We start from the raw sequence: 15,827 nt of genomic DNA, 5'->3' as shown, positions 1-15,827 counted from the left end.
GGGAGAACACTTTTTTGGCACTTTTTTTTTTTTTTGCGAAGAACCTGACATCCTGATCATCAAGTGATGGCGAGGGGAGCAGTAGCAGTGGTAAGGCCACTACTAGCAGAGGCTAGAGCTTGGACATGTGCTCAACCGCCGAGATCAACGGGGGTACAGGCAAGAAGCATTGCCTCGACCTCGCGGCTGTCCTTTGCGGCACCACCATCCAAGACAGCCGACCAACAAGAAGCTACATCTTCTGACGACCCGCCACCTCCCACACCAAAGCCGAAGCGACGTGGACGGCAACCCGGCGCTGCAAAGGAGACGGCGGATGAGACCGTCGCATCATCGTCAAGACCGCGAGCATCGACGTTGGGGAAGAAAACGGTGAAGCGACGAATCAGGTCAGATGCCCCTATTACGGCGCCCAACAGGAACGGTGCTCGGCCAAAGGGCCAGGTCGAGAATCTACTGCCGGACCCGACGACGCCCTTTGCGCACCTGCCTGCCCCAACATTCTGGCGAAATGTGTTCAACACCGAGCGAGGCTTCCTCAAAGATCATCGCTATTTTGTCGCAAACGAAGATACGACGAGAGCGGTTGCAGACCGGCTCGACCTGTCACGATTGAGGCAAGAGGCCGGTGGTGAAAAGCTTACCATCATCGAGTGCTACCCTGGACCGGGATCGATCACGAGGAGCTTGATTCAAAGCGAACATGTGGATAGGATCATCGCAATAGAGGAGAACGAAGGATATGCGGCGTTCTTGAAGGTGAGCCGATAGTCAGACTAGGATAGAAGAGCCTACAGAGTGTTGATATAGTTGTCTTTAGCAACTCCCCTCGGACCCGACTCTAGAGAGAGTTGCGCATCTAGAAATCGTCAAAAAGTCACCGTATCGATGGACCACATATACCGATCTCGTTGACGAAGGTATGCTGGATCACATACATGGTGTCAAGGAAAAGCGCCTTGTGCCACAGTCGGCTGGGTCATACGAGAAAGCGACCGGGGCCATTCACGAACAAGAGGATTGGCAACGTTCCAGCCCGCTCGTCGTCTTGTTCACTCTCCCAAACGCAGTCCACGGCGAACAGCTCTTTCAACAGCTAGTCAGCGCCATAGCCACGAGGCTCTGGCTCTTCCGATTTGGAAGAGTCCGCATGGCGTTTGTCTGTTCCGAACATCTCGCCACGGTGCGTCATGACGCTTCTTTTCCTTGCGACGAAATCTCTCGCTCACCCCATTCTGCCCCTCAACAGCGCAGTCTTGCTGAGCCAGGCGAGAAGCTCCGGACTAGACTGTCTACTTTCTGTGATGCCCTCACAGACCGCAAAATGCTTTTGAACTCTTCGCATTTTGAACCACTCCAATCACACATCTGGCCAACGACATCTACCGTGGGCGCACAGCTTCCCGTCTCTAGGCTACCTGGGCAGGTATTCAACGCACCGAGCGGGAAGACCAAGGAGAAACTCTGTTTCTTATCCTTGGAGCCCAAGACCCGACCGCTGTTGTCGGAGGAGGACATGGAGCCGTTTGAATTCATTACCAGGAACCTCTTTGTCCTCCGGTCGACGCCTGTTGGTGAAGCTCTCAAGTGGGTGTCTCCTTCTCTCTGCTCACCTTGAATGCGAACTGACGATGAGATTCATGGCTTGCAGACACGTCGCGCCGGGTGCCCAAAACGTTCTCAACATGCTCTCGACGGACCATCCCGCCATGAGGAAGCTCATCGAAAACGTCAACAAGGACAAGCCTGAGCACGAACAGATTCTTCCTGACAACTTTCGCATCGATCCAGAGACGTTCGTCAACGACTTGACGATCCACCAATGGGTCGCCCTGGCCAAGATGTTTGACCGGTGGCCATTCCGACCAGAAAATCTTCTAGAGGAACAGATGCCGTCTAGAATTAGAAGAGACCGATAATGTCGGTGCTTTTCCTTTTGTATCACTAGTTTGACAATCATAGACACTGCCCATTGAACGTGACCAACCCACTTCATGGATGGGCACAGAGAGCGATCATGAGCCTACGAGAGGGCGAGAAACAAGATGACTCGACGTCTTCAGCGGTGATAGTCTCTAGGGCGGAGCAAGCAGGTCTTTCAACGATCCAGAACGTGGGGAAAACGGGCCTTGATACAGTACTGTACAAGGAATGAAAAAAAAGAGGGCGATTGAAACCCTCCAATGGATATTCAGGTGACCAAACTGGAGAAGACAGCAAATACCAAGTAACGAAATGAGGAGAGATGACCCAAAAGATAAAGATAAAAGATGAATGGTGCTGCGCTCTATCCGACGAGTGGTGAATTGGGGAAGAATCGATGTTTGAGGACGGTGACAATGGTTGAAGGCCCGATTGAGAGAAAGGTGGCTAAGACCCGTGACCTTGAGTGAAATCGTGGATATGAGGTCGTCCGGAGGGAATGAAACAGTGGACGGGAGAACTCCGTCGATGCTGGGTAGTACAAAAAATTGCCGATGATGGAGACGATGTTGAGGCCGATGTCCCGGTAGGTCAATGGATGCAAATGAAAGATGACGAGATGAGGCCCGAAATGAGACCGGAATGAGGGGGTGAAGGGAGAGAGAGAAAAAGAGAGAGTGAAATGTATCAGAGCCTGCGAAGAGCGCACAGCGACACTTCGATTTCGACGTCCTGCATCGAATTAGGCTCTTGGTCCACGATTCGGCTGTAGAGAACTTCCCAAAGGCTGTCGAGGACGAATTCGACAGCGCCTTTGGTCAATTTGCCTCTCTCCCGAAGCACATGACGGAAATGCGACTCGTAGAGGTTCTTGAAGAGCTGGATCATGTGCTCGGAGAAGGCGACACGAGACAGCGTGCCGGATTGATATGCCTTCCAGGCCGGGTGTGGAAGCCGCAGGGTATTGGGCTCCGATTCGGGCAGCTGAGCAGCGCCCTCGACGCCGGTCTCACCCAAGCCGCAGCTCCAGTCGACGGACCAGAGGTGACTGACGCTTTTGAGGACGGCTTGCGTTTGGCTGCGTGTGCGAGGGTGCATGGGGACGTGAAGGAGCGTTCGAGCTACGTCGGACTTGAGCATGCCGCACGACACGAGACGCTGGATGCAGGGAGCCAGCGTGTTGCTCAGCGTAGTCCAGATATCCTTCTTTGCCGCTCGAGGGGTAGCCCCGCTTTCTGCGTCTAGGCGAGTCTGTGCTGAGTAGCTTGAATGTCTTTCGTGTCCGCTTCCTTCAGCTCGCATGCGGCTGGTGAGCGATGCCAGCGACAACTTGCGCTCGTCTGCCAATGCCGACTTTGCTTCTCCAAACACTGTTTGTGATCGTCGTCTGGCAAATGTGCTGTCGCCAGTGCTGCCAAAGACATCGTCCTCTTCGGAACGCGCGATGTAAGCCATGAGAAAGACGGAGCCCTTCTTGAATTCGTGGGCCCTCGCCATCAAGAAAGTCGACAATTCGGCTTGTGCCATCGTGGCGGGCGAGATAGAGGTGTTGGCAGGGGTATGAGACCACTGCAGGTCCATGAGACTGAAGCCCAGGTGCATTGTGTTGGGAGGCGCGATCCGACAACCGAAGGGTCTCGCGACGAATGAGTTGAAGATGGAGTTGGTCAACGCAGGTTTGTGGGTTGATTGCCAGTGAGGATCGAGGTAGGACTCTGGATGCGTCTCAAGAACTTGCATCAGCGACCTGAAGTCGGCCGACGGTCCATCCTCGTGAGTAACGGAAAAGTTGAGGGAGGTGGTCTGTCCCTCTGGATACCCACGGCCGACAATGGTCGGGGGCGCAGCATCCTTCGGACCGCCAAAGAAGCCCGTGCGATCTGCGGCAACAGTAGACTGCGGGTGCGGTGTCCCAGCCACCTGAGGCTGCCGAAGGAGTGCTCGATGGGCGAAGGCCGAAATCATGGGCTGCAGCAGTTGCGTCGACCGAGAGTTGAGGCAGCCGTATTCGGCGATGTTGACTGTTTCGCCTTCCTCGCCCGTCAAGGGGATCGATTCAATCAGCTGATCGATGACTTCCAGAATCTTCGCTCGCACACCCGGACCAAAATGTCCTCCTCCCGAGGGAGCGAGCAGCGCATTGTTCGCGACCGGGACAGAGTCCGAAGGTACTGACGGCTTGGCCAACCTCGGTCCTTGACTTCCCTCGGCAACCGCTTGCTTGGCATTGCCGACGCCCGACGCATCCAAGTCGCCCTTGCCGATGTAAGAATTGCGCAGATGGGAGGCCACTGATGCGTCTGGTGAAACCATGGCTTTGTGGTCGATGGATGGCGTGTCGAGCTGTGTGCTGCCTCGTCCCGAGGCCACAGCTTCCGAGAGGCTCGCCTCACCCGAAGATGACGATGTCGAGGCGGAAGCGACCGCAGCGTGTTTGTCGAAGGGTGATCTGCTGTCAGCAGTGGCAGGCGGCGAGGTCTCCTCTTCAAGATCAGAAAAGTTGGGGTGTCCCATCTCGAGCCGGTGGCCATTTCCAGCCATTCCGACATTTCGAGGGTCGTGCGTGCCTGAACGTTGGACAACGCGGCGCCGACCCACGGGAATATCATCGTTGCGGCTCTTGACAGCCAATCCACCCGTGGTGCGGCGTCTCGACAGATCTGCCTCCTCGCGGTTGAGAGCAGCAAACGTGACCTCGTCGGCTGCCTGCTCCGACAGGACACCACCGCCGCCACCGGTTTCGCCAGAAATGGAAGCAGAAGCTTCTGACGACTTCTTGATAAGCTCACTGTCCGTCATCTTGAGGCCCATGGCAAGCGCTCCCATCTCCATCGTTCCTGCGCCGTTTGATCGGGAGAAGCGTGGTTCGGCCATGGAGGCAAAGCCAGCCGCGGGACCCTGGAGATTCGTGTACAAGGCCGACGAGGTCATGCTGAAACCCAGCCCCATTTCGAGCCCTTGGCTGACGACGCTAGAATATGCACCTCCCAATGTTGATGACGAGTCTGCGGCCGATGAAGAAGAGATGTTGCCGCCAGTCGCTGACGTCTGCGAAAGGGGAGGAGGTGTGATGCCATTGACCTGACCGAGGTCCAAAAGTGTCGACTGGGACAAAGGCGGTGGCGGGGAGGAGTCAACCTGCTTGTTGCCACTGCCCATGAGAGGAGAAGGACTGGTGTACTTGTCTGATCGAGGATCCTCCGACAGAGTGTGGGGAATGCTACCCCTTCGAGCACTGATGCCCATGCTGGTAAGAGGGTGAAGAGGCGAGTCATTGCTGACAGCGTTTCGCCTTGGCACGCGAGCCCTTGTCGGTGGATGCGAGGGGCGGCCGTGATGGTTGATGGCGTTGGACCTCTGAATGCGGGAAGGAGAGTCGATCCCGAGCCGTGGTCCGTTCTCGTCGAGAGGTGTCATGATGGGCCTCTCCTCTTCGCTCTCGTCGTCGCATGTCGAGACCGTCGTCGTAGGAGACGATGTGCTCATTCGGCGTGGTTTTGGTGTGTGTTCATGCGGAGCAATGTCGCCTTGGAGCGATGAGGCCGAGGTTCCGACTTGAAGTCCTCGAGTATTCCTGTTTCGAAGAGGCGACGAAGACAAGTCGCTGGCCTGCATCGTGGTTTGTGGGGACGAGTAGGCCAACGAAGAAGGACTGAAAGACGGTGCATGTGCAGGTCGCACCGCGCGCGATGACGAAGAAGATGAGAGATGCTGCTGCTGCTGCTGCTGTTGGTGCTTCACCGGACTGGAGTTAGCGGTCGTAACGGGCGACGAAGTGAAAAGGCTGGCGGTTCCGCTGCCGCACTCTGTCAGGCCGCGATGACCTGGCGGGTGCCGCATTGCGCCATTGTCATCATTATTGTCGGCCGCTGTGTCATCGTCGTCGTCGTTGTCGTCGTCATCCGCGACGGACGAGGCGGCAGCGGCGGCGGCGGCCTCTTGAGCTGATGCAAACATTGTTCTCGGCCTAGCTTGGAGCGCGGAGTTGGGCAACAGCCGCCAGGGTCGGTCGAACGAGGCGGCGGAAATGGTTGCGTTCTCAAAGCTCCGCCGAGAGCCGTCTCGAGAGTCCGAAGGCAATGCGAGACCGCCGGGGGACCCGAGGGCGGACGCGGCTGCTGCTGCTGCTGCGCTTGCCATTCTCGAATTTGACGATGCGCCCGATTTCATCGACATACCTCCGTCGCTCTCCCTCCGGGCCATGGGCTCGTTGCACACGTCTGCATAGGGCTCGCTCAGCGCAGGCGGGCCAGCAGCCATGGCCTCGGCAGCCCACTTGCGCAGCTTGGTGATCTCTGCATGCTGGTCGCTGTGCGCCCGCGCCTGCACGGAACGCGTCGCCGTTGCAGAGTCAGACAGACGCCGGGTCGACGCCTGATCAGGCACGGCAAGGCCCTTGGACGTTGATGCGGCGGCAGACATGTCTGTTCAAGAGTAGAAGCGCAGGCGGCAACGGGCGAGTTGCTTCCCTGACGTCCAAGAGACCTGCTCCCAGACGATGCTGCTGCTTCTGCTGTTGCTACTGGAAATGAAAAGTAAAGGTAGTCAGCAGGCTGAGCTTGGCAGGCAAACCTGGAACAGTAGGCCGTCGAAGTCAACTCACGGGGTCCGTCGACAGGCAGACGCGTGGGTCGAGCTGCATTCACTGTCTATCGGCAGCGCAACAGAGTCGAAGGACGCTGAACCTCGTCTGGTGTTGGGGGAAGGGGCGCTGTCAACCTTGTCGATGTGCTCGGTGGTAGATTGAGAAGGCGATGGACCAGGTTTTCTCTGTTGCGCTGCGAGGAGGAAAGAGCAAGCCAAAGGCAGTTGCAATGGTCCTTATTAGCGCGGCCTAGATGGCGGCCTCGTTTCCTTCGCCTCGAGCGGAGAGTGTCGAGCGGAGAGTGTGAAGAAGGGCTAGAGTGGTAATCTTCGCCCCTCTGTCTTTCCTGTCTTGCCGTAAGAGGGACAGGTAATTGCAGACGGCGCCTTGGTGCTCCCTGCGTCGGTGAGAATAACCAAGTTGGAAGCGCGGGGGACCCCGTTTAATTCAATTTTGTAGGGAGGGCGTAGATTGAGTGATGAACTTGGGGCGGACCCCTGCGTGGTGCTTGATGAGGTCGCTGGCGGTGATGGTGGAGAGGTGTCTTGGCCAGCGGGACGGTGGATGAGTGATTGGGAAAAGGCAAAAGACGTTGCTCTTCCAACTGGCAGCCAGGTCGCGCGCGCGCGCGGAGTCGCAACGTCGGCTTGAGCAAACAAGGCGCTGCTTGCAATCGGCCCACGAACGGATCCTGCGCGCCGAAATCTTCGATCTGCCCCCTCTTTTTTTTTTTTTTTTTTTGTTTTTTTTTTTTTTTTGGTTTTTTTTTTTTTAAACTCTTTCTCTCGTCGGTCCCTCCCTCGTCTTGTCTAAGAAAAGATCCAAGGGAGAAAAAAACCATGAAATTAATTTAGCAGAAGGGGCATGAAGTAGTGGGTCGTCGTTCAACCCTACGTGGATCGCCTGTCTCGCGAGTCAGCAGGTGTGCTTGCTTTTGCTGGCTCAGCAGACGGAAGACAGAAGTGCCATCCAGATCATGCATTTCGGGACACAGCAGTAGAGCAGGGAGGGTCCATTGCGCAGGCCTAAGAGGGGAACAGCGGGGAGAGAGAGATTCGAGCCCCAGCTGTCAAGCTTGGCCCGACACGGCCTGGCTGCTTTAGATTGGGCCATTCAACATCCGCTCCAGCGCGGGTCGCATATACGACGTTACAACACGGCGGGTGCGATTCACTGCTGAGCTAGCTCGCTTGACTTGTGCTCCTTGGCATGTACTCGGTTTATCTTTATTGTTCGAAAATTCGCCGTTCCTAGTAATATAAAATATTGGTTTATACGTGAGGTCTGGACCCTGCTTCTATATAGCCATACATCTTCGTCACATAACCACATGCTAAAATCTTACTACCTCTCGAATTGCAGTAGAGCAACTACAATATTTGCTTTAACGGGTGATTTCCTGAATATCTAGCCAAATCAGGGACCAGGGTGGGTGCGCCCGCACGCGTCCAAGGGTCCCCTAACTAAAGCGCCCGTTACGCTTCGTGACACCCCCAAAATCAAACTGCCTGAACGGTTGTGTCGACTGTTTTCGGCGCATGCGACCTTCATCAGTGGGCGGAGTAAGGAGAATGTTCAAATTTTTGGGTCGAACCCCCCCGCCAACCCCCCCCCCTTTTTGGCCCCAAGTCTTTGGGCGTTGGAAGGGCTAAGAACGCGGGCTGGCTGCTACCTTCCAGAGAGATCGTGCTTGGGGACGTACAGCGGGGACATACGTACAGCCACTCAAAGCTGTCTCAGGACCGCATCCAGCGGCGGAGCAAAATCGAATCGGGCAGTATAGCTCGCACATTGCAAGACATGTCTCACCTTATCTTCTCATTGCTACACGTACCACACATACATATCCTGCTACGCTTCCTCTACACCTAATGTTTCTCCTTTTAGAAATATCTCACACTTCCCTTTCGCGCCTCGAGATGACTTGGTTGCTCATGCGCCCTGCAGCGGCGCATTCAAGAGGGCACTTTCATTGAAGAACCCGTTCAGTTTGCTCCGTGGTTATACCCTGGATGGTGAACGTGGCCGTACGGCTGACAGAAAGCAGTGACAGATTTTCACCACAACAACAGGATAGTAGCCTGGATGAGTCCACCGCGCCCTGCTCGATGTGTCCTGTCGAACAGAATTCAAAAGCAGGGATCGGGGAGACGAGCACGATTGGAGACAAAGACATGGGACAGGAGAGATATGATGGTACATTGCGACGAGTCGCCTCGATTAGCTAGCTTGTGATGGAGAAATAGGCGACGCCGAAACGAGAAACTGGAGGATGGAGCGAAATGAAGGGAAGCGAAGCGAACGAAGTGAGTGGTTAGGAGCTTTCGATCTAGGATCAAGAGCAAGACTATGCGGCTGCTGCATTTGGCTGCCCCGTTGACCTGCGCAAGGAGACGGTTAGCGGGCAGCACACCAGACAAGATCAGAGAAGCGGCCGGGCACCCACTCGATGATCTGCAAGACGTATTGCTTTTCGTCGACGAATTGCTCGTCGTCCTTGTCGTTGTGGAAATTGGAGAGAAACTGCACCAACCGCTCTCGATTGCGCCGGAGGATATTTTCGATGACTGGCGGCTTCTTGGGGTTGGCCACAAAGACCTTGAAGACATGGAAGGCCTCGAATTGGATGTTTTTGCTCTTGTCCTTGAGGAGATTCATCATGTCCTTGAGATTCTCCTCATTGGAAATATACCGTGTCATGACGTTGAAGTTTGTCCGGTCCAACAGAATCTCTCCAAGGAGCTTGAGTGACTGTCGCTTTGTCACGTAATTTGGCGAATGCAGCAGTCCCTTGTACATGGTGAAGAACTGAACATGTCCACGTCAGAGCAAGTTCCTTTTCTGATAATCGAGCAAGAGGCAACGTACCCGATCGTAGTTCTTCTCCAGATACTCTGCAACCATGGGCTTGTGTCGAGTGAGGGTCTCTTTGAAGTTGGCAAAGGCGTCGCAGGAAACACCAAATGTAGTTTTCTCGATGTGGTCGGGGAAGGTGTAGAATCTGAGGGTAGGTCGGGTCAGCTGCGCTCCCCAGGGCGAGAACTTGCAAAAGAGAAAGACGCACTTGTCCGAGTAAAGGAGGGTTTTCGCAAGCACCTCGTGTCTGAGCATCTCTCTCAGGATCATGCCCGTATTGAGCGCCACGTCGGGGTTCTCATACCTTTGGACAAGGGAAAGAGCGTCAGTACCTTCTGACTCTTGCGTCAGTCTGCGCGCGACTAACCCCTTAAGAGCGGTGAAGAGCACATCTGGCTTGGCGGCCAGATGCTCCACAGTGGGCCAGCGTACACCTATCTGCCTTCGCAAGAGGTTATTGAAAATCTGCGAGACGTCCTTTTTGGCCTCAAACTCGAAGCGCCAGATATTGGAGACCAGGAGCTGAAGGACGTCATTATTGTAGACCTCTTGAGCTAGCTGCGCCACCTGATCCGGTTGAGGCTCCGTCTCTGCAATACTGTCAGCCTGCAAGCCCGCCTTCTTGTTCTGGGCGAACGCACCTCCGTCGCCATACAAGATTGCCTTCATCTGAAACAAGTTCTTCGACACTTCCTCGCCAGCCTACAAATGCACACCAGTGAGTCAGCGAGCGAGCAAAGCGGGAAGTGAATCTCAGCACACCTTTCTCTTTCCCTCGCCCAAGGCTCCATCGAGTCTGCTAACGGCCTCCTTGAGGTTCCTGACGAGTTCGGGAGGCGTCCGTTGTTTGGACTTGAAGATAAAGTTCATTGCTTTCGCTTTTGGGCCCGAAATCTTGGCGGTTTATTAACACGGCTATGTAGTTGTGCGGGATTGATGCTCTGCTGTGGTATCGAAAGTCGATGTTGGTCTGATGTCCTCGAGCGGAGTTCCTGCAAGCGAGACCAGATGCAGACGGAGAAAGTGCGAGGAGTTTCAATGCTCGAGAGCAGGTTCGGAGAGCCCCTGGCCGTTTGTTTAGGATGAAGCCCTGGTAGAGGTGTCAAGATCGGCCTTGTATCGGGCCAGCCTGCACAGGAGTGATAAAGAGTCGTCTGAGCCAGCGCACTGACAGGACCGTCGGGCTGGAGGTGTTGCTTGTTTGTTGCGACGGCTGGACCTCAGGCCAGCTCGTGCACAACACGCGCATGCAAGCCCCTGATTATTTGGCTTTTTTTCGGATTTCGGGCTCTGGCGAGGTCTGCGCGCGTGCGCGTGCGCGTGTCTGGCTGCGTGTTCTTCTCCCGCTGTGGTCCCCCCTCCCTCTTTGTTCGCAATCGCTACGTGGGTCTAATGACTACTACTACCCTCAATTAGTACTGTCCCTTAGCTTTCATGCTCTTTCCAAACGCTTCATCCATAGCCCGTGTAACTGACATGTGAAGATGCGCGTCAGCGGCTTGAGCCTCGGGAGTCTCTGATTGCCCCCACCTGGTGTTGCAAGGCTGGCTAGCGCTTCGACCCGGATGGCAGTCCCGCACAAAGCATGCCCGAGGCCGCACGGAGCCCTCAAGGTACAATCTCGGGAGGTACTTTTACCACCCATCATTCTCTCACATATGTGGCGAATCGTACCAATATAATCTCGGAACAAGGTCGTATCGGCTGGTAAGTGATCACTGATGGGCAATAAGTGACCATTGACCGAGCCACAAGACGCCGGGTCTTCTGCGTCAGCGAGGACTTTGACATGGAAGCCGCCGAGCCTTGTCAACAAGAATGAGAAGCACGCAAACAAATATGCCGAAGCTCTTTCCGTCCTGTCTAGCGACGGAAGCTGCTAATCCTTCGCCCGGTAAAATTTTATTGAGAATATAATAGCCTGCATGGAAAGAGCACCGGCCAGCCTAGCCTAATCAAGCACGACGCGGACACTGCACTAGACTGCTGCTCGCTGCACCACACACATAGTTGGTAGTATTTATGCACGGCACTACACTACCACACGGTGAGTATAGCTTCTGTTTAATTGCTACTTGTTTGGGCGGTGCGAACGAGAACGTGCCAAAGGCCTCACGACAGGATGGGTAAGCGACCGGCTAATGTTGCTTGAGCCGAAGCCAAGAGAGCCCAATTCAGGATCCTGAGAGGGATTCATTTGTCCCGAAAGGCTTGCACGGTACACAAAGCCCAAGGAGTCTACATGTTTGAGTACTGCACCCGCAGGGTCTTTGGGATATCCCTCCGTCAAGGAAGAAATGGCAAAAATCAGATGGAATTCTTTGGATTGGCCCGTGCTTGCGCACCGCCTCCTTGCCCCGCGGATACCGAGCCAAGCAAGTTCAGAAGGCAAGGAGACCAAGATACCGAAGCCAGTGCACCGGACCGTCGAAGACCAAGGACCGCATGACGAGATGGGGAGGGCCCATAACAACCCCGACCAGCCCGTCCTTGGTTCTCGACCACAAATAGGTTGGGCCCATACAATAATGTCCGCCAGCTCGGGGAGCGTGACACGACTGCGCACACTTTGTATTTTTCGAGACTGCGCTAGTCCGCCGACTGCATTTCTGCTCAAAGCGGCCTATGCACAAATTCATCAGCGAGGTCCTCTAGCGGGATGCCAAACCCTGGACTATGCATTGATTACTGTTGTATTCAATTTTATATTTTATTAAACGATCGCGAGCAAAGCAAACACTTCAAGCCAGCTTGTCCCGAGATACCCTCAGCGACCGATCTGTACAGCCTGCCCGGCTGTTTTTTGTGTCACCCGTTCTCTTGTCTCATTTTTTTTTTCCTCGCCATCACACCATCACTTCGCTGCTCACGATACGTAACGACCTCGTAACGCCCCTGCCCTTCATTGGGCTCTTCTAACGACCTCGTGAGTTGTCGCTTTCGTGGCTCGGTCTTGGGCTTGTTTTGTCAGATGGGGTTTGGAGGTGCTACCGTGTGGGTTCATGTTATGCGAGGCTGTCGGCCCGCCACGATCCGCCCCGACGAGCTCCGTCGAGATTTTTTTCACACAGTGGCATGCAACAGGGACATCACTTGGTCTTAGGGCGAAAGACACGGGTGAAGAGAGCATGGATGCGTAGCAATGACGGAGAATAGATGCGTGCAGGGGACCCCACCCCCGGCTCATCGTGTTGATTGCAATTTGGCCCACGACACGGTGGTCGGACCGCTTCTGCAGTCATGGTCCTGGATGCAATCGCGTTTGGTGCGCGAAAAACTTCCGCTTGCGCAATGCAGACAAAAACACATGTATGCTTGCGTAACGTTTTGTCTATGATCGACGTCCCATGCACGCCCAGCATTGCATTGCTCTACCAGCGCGCTCTGAATGGGCCTTTGCGTCAACCACCTTCCTGTCACGGTCTCTTCCGCACGTCTCGGAGAACACCTGTATCTGAATTTCAGGCTAATTTGCTACCTCGACACAGCCTAACGACTCAATCTTGACGACCTCACACCGGTTTCACGACGTACTACGACCGTCTAGCAAACCGGCAACGATTAACGACGCTCCACAATATACACAACACTTCACTCTTATAACGTCCCCACCCAGCAACGATTGCCGAGATCAACCAAGCATCGTCCGACGGCGTGCACGAAAGAAACAAAAGACGCTCGCCACTCGATCCGTATCAATCTCACGGCTCGACCCCTTCGTTTTCCCACACGACGGACCGCCGCTGCCCTTTTGCATTAATTTGGACCGTAGAGGTTTCTCTCCGGACCTGACTTCAGAGCCTCATCAGCACTCGTGCAAACTTTCGACTGGCGCTCCGCACCGGTCTTTATCTGCTCCTTGACCAACGAGTATCCTCTCCGCCTCGGTACTTGCAACGGCAACCATGGAGGACTCTTACTTCTCTGCAATTGCGCCTGGCCACGCCACGGCGGGCCATCAACAGGAATATAATCTGCACTCGCCCTCGTTCTTCTCCCCCAACGTCGATCCTTCGAGTGGATTTCCCCTCTGCCATTCCCTTTCTCCCACCACCTCCAACGCGTTCGGCTTTGGCGACCCGACACACCCATTCATCTTCGACCTTGGCGACCACAAGCGTGCCGACAGCGAGCCCAGCTCGTTCGCATTCGATCTCGACGATCAGGACAAGGACGCCACGATTCGCTTGACTCCAAGGCGCAAGCGTCTCCTGCAGCGCATCTCGCGTGTATCTCCTGGTCTCAGCTCAACATCGTCGTCAACGACGACTGCCTCGGAAGCCGGCAGCTCCGACGACGACGGTGAAGAGGTTCACGACAACGAAGACGCCGCTAACGAAGACGTCAGCGGTGACAACGCTGCCAAAGGCAAAGGCGGTATGAACCACGACGTTCTTCACATGAGGCCCAGCCTTCCTTTCCAAGGCGACAACTTCTATCTTCAGCAGCAGCAACAGCAGCAACAGCAAGGCGGCAGGTCCGCTACCGAGTCCTCGCAGGTCAGCGCCGCCCTGTGCAGCTTCGACCTCTCCGACTTTATCTCCGACGGCGACCAAGAGCCAATCAGCGGCAACGGCGACCAGCCGCTGCAGCGCAGTGCGAGCATGGACACGCCTCATGGACGTCTGGCTCCGTCGGTGTTTTCTACGCCTCAAAGGCCCTTGGTGCACCGTGAGATTTCTAGCCTCTCATCAGCCCACAGTTGCTCCACTCCCGGCACGCCCGGTACGCCCATGACGCCGTCGTCCCATCACGGCTCCTTCTTTGAATTTGGACAGGGAACAAATGAGAGCGACATCGACCTCGCTGCCGCCGCAAGGCCCATGACACTGGGCGTGGCCCGCAGCCACAGCTTCGCTGGCAACACGAGCGCATCGGGAGTAACGTCAGCCGCGAACGACCAAGACCCGAACGGTCTCTTCACTGATCGAGCACAGGACCCATCTATGCTCAACATGACAGGACGACCGACGGTACCCATGCGCAGCTTCACCGGCTCCTTCGACACCATGTCGTGCAATCCGGCCTACATCACCCCTGCTCAGCAGCACATTCAACAGCAGCAGCAGCAACAGCAGCAGCAGCAGCAGCACGACCTGCAGAGGAACAGCAGCATGCCAACATCACCGAGCCTCTTGCCTCAGCACCACAGCCACCTGTTCGCCGACCAGCGTCCACAGGTCTTCAACGGGGCAGAAATGTCGCCATACATGTCGAGCGACAGCGTCTTTGGCTCGCCGGCGAGCCTCGCGGGTGAATGGACCAACAACGGTCAGGCCATGATGCCTTCGTATTCCGCCCCTCCGAATAAAGTGACCAACGAATCTGCATCACGCGGTATCAGTGCAAGCGGTGCGCTTCGAGGTGGACGATCCAATGCGGCTGCGGCATCTCACCAGTCATCGCCATACCAGAGCCCGGGCAGTCCCTTGCACCTCGGTAACAGCGGGCTCTCGTCCTCGATGCCCACGCGCCACTTCGACAGCAACCAGGCTATGATGGCTCACCAGGCCATCGCAGGCATCATCACGAAGAGAAGCCGTGGAAGGCGAGTGCCGAACAATCCAGACGAGCTCAACAACCTGGGAAAGAGCGGCAAGGTCTACACTTGCAAGGTAAGAAATCCTAATCAAGACTGGCCTGCGCTGGACAACGACTGACATTTGACGCTCTTTTGACAGGTTCCCGGCTGCGGCAAGTGCTTCAAGCGCAGCGAGCACCTCAAGCGACACGTCCGTAGCATCCACACCGACGAGAAGCCGTTCACGTGCCACTGTGGCAAGAAGTTCTCGAGGCACGACAACCTCAACCAGCACGCCCGTGTTCATGGCCCTGACGGTGGCGTCGGACCTGGCGGTAGCCCATTGATTATGTCGGCCGGTGAATCGTCTCACGAAGGCAGCCTGTCGCCTACGACGTCGTCCATCTCGCTTAGCCAAGCCTTCGCGGGTACGGGCTTTGAGTCTCGTCGAGGTTCGACAGTGTCAACGGCGCACCGCGCTAGCCTCAAAGACGATGACGAGCAGATGGAGGCAACATTTGAAACAGACCATGAAGTGTTTGACTTTGAAGAAGATGTCAAGCCCACAGTTGCACAGTGATCCAACATCTGCCGCAGTCTTTTCCGCCTCGACCTCTCGGCGCAATACACACGCTCGTTTCCGGCTTCTCGTCTCCTCGATCTTCTTCGCTCTTTCTGCTCGCTCGCGGCTTTGATTCTCGCCCTTGTCCTCTTTCGTCGGTTTCCTCGCCTCTCTACGGTTCTCGCGCACGATGGCTCCCACTGCATCGCTGCCTGCGGTCTCGTATGCGCCCTTCTGCGTCTTTCTCGCGGCTCTTTTCTCGACTTTGCTCGTCCACCTTGTGCAAGTCGTTCTCACGGACCTTTTCCTACCACGTCTTACCCTTGCGCCTCTCAAGCGACCGTGAATCTCTCCCCCTCGATATACACCGTAACTCCTCG

General features: G+C 55.6%; 4 protein-coding genes across 4 annotated transcripts; 2 read left to right on the top strand and 2 right to left on the bottom strand.

The window, feature by feature from the left end:
• Window positions 1-51: 51 nt before the first annotated feature.
• On the top strand, window positions 52-2,001 carry FA10DRAFT_265317 (S-adenosyl-L-methionine-dependent methyltransferase). Its single transcript, XM_025521005.1, has 4 exons — window positions 52-759; window positions 821-1,183; window positions 1,250-1,587; window positions 1,652-2,001. The coding sequence occupies exons 1-4, from the start codon at window positions 67-69 to the stop codon at window positions 1,917-1,919; spliced, it is 1,662 nt and encodes a 553-aa protein (XP_025378656.1). The 5' UTR covers window positions 52-66; the 3' UTR covers window positions 1,920-2,001.
• A 163-nt stretch (window positions 2,002-2,164) lies between these two features.
• FA10DRAFT_238941 (hypothetical protein) lies at window positions 2,165-6,632 on the bottom strand. The gene is made up of 2 exons (XM_025519160.1): window positions 6,527-6,632; window positions 2,165-6,445 (listed from the first exon to the last, which is right to left on the bottom strand). Exon 2 carries the CDS (start codon window positions 6,343-6,345, stop codon window positions 2,611-2,613), a length of 3,735 nt encoding a protein of 1,244 aa, XP_025378655.1. The 5' UTR covers window positions 6,346-6,445; window positions 6,527-6,632; the 3' UTR covers window positions 2,165-2,610.
• A 1,957-nt stretch (window positions 6,633-8,589) lies between these two features.
• Window positions 8,590-10,588, bottom strand: FA10DRAFT_265312 (putative transcriptional repressor). The gene is made up of 6 exons (XM_025521004.1): window positions 10,127-10,588; window positions 10,006-10,066; window positions 9,732-9,954; window positions 9,573-9,668; window positions 9,377-9,509; window positions 8,590-9,316 (listed from the first exon to the last, which is right to left on the bottom strand). The coding sequence occupies exons 1-6, from the start codon at window positions 10,232-10,234 to the stop codon at window positions 8,906-8,908; spliced, it is 1,032 nt and encodes a 343-aa protein (XP_025378654.1). The 5' UTR covers window positions 10,235-10,588; the 3' UTR covers window positions 8,590-8,905.
• A 2,410-nt stretch (window positions 10,589-12,998) lies between these two features.
• FA10DRAFT_67588 (hypothetical protein) lies at window positions 12,999-15,568 on the top strand. The gene is made up of 2 exons (XM_025525637.1): window positions 12,999-14,979; window positions 15,046-15,568. The coding sequence occupies exons 1-2, from the start codon at window positions 13,270-13,272 to the stop codon at window positions 15,463-15,465; spliced, it is 2,130 nt and encodes a 709-aa protein (XP_025378653.1). The 5' UTR covers window positions 12,999-13,269; the 3' UTR covers window positions 15,466-15,568.
• The last annotated feature ends 259 nt before the right edge of the window (window positions 15,569-15,827 follow it).

The sequence above is a fragment of the Acaromyces ingoldii genome (genome assembly GCF_003144295.1).
Source record: "Acaromyces ingoldii strain MCA 4198 unplaced genomic scaffold FA10scaffold_2, whole genome shotgun sequence".
Taxonomy (NCBI): domain Eukaryota; kingdom Fungi; phylum Basidiomycota; class Exobasidiomycetes; order Exobasidiales; family Cryptobasidiaceae; genus Acaromyces; species Acaromyces ingoldii.
This window is presented reverse-complemented; position numbering and strand designations above follow the sequence as displayed.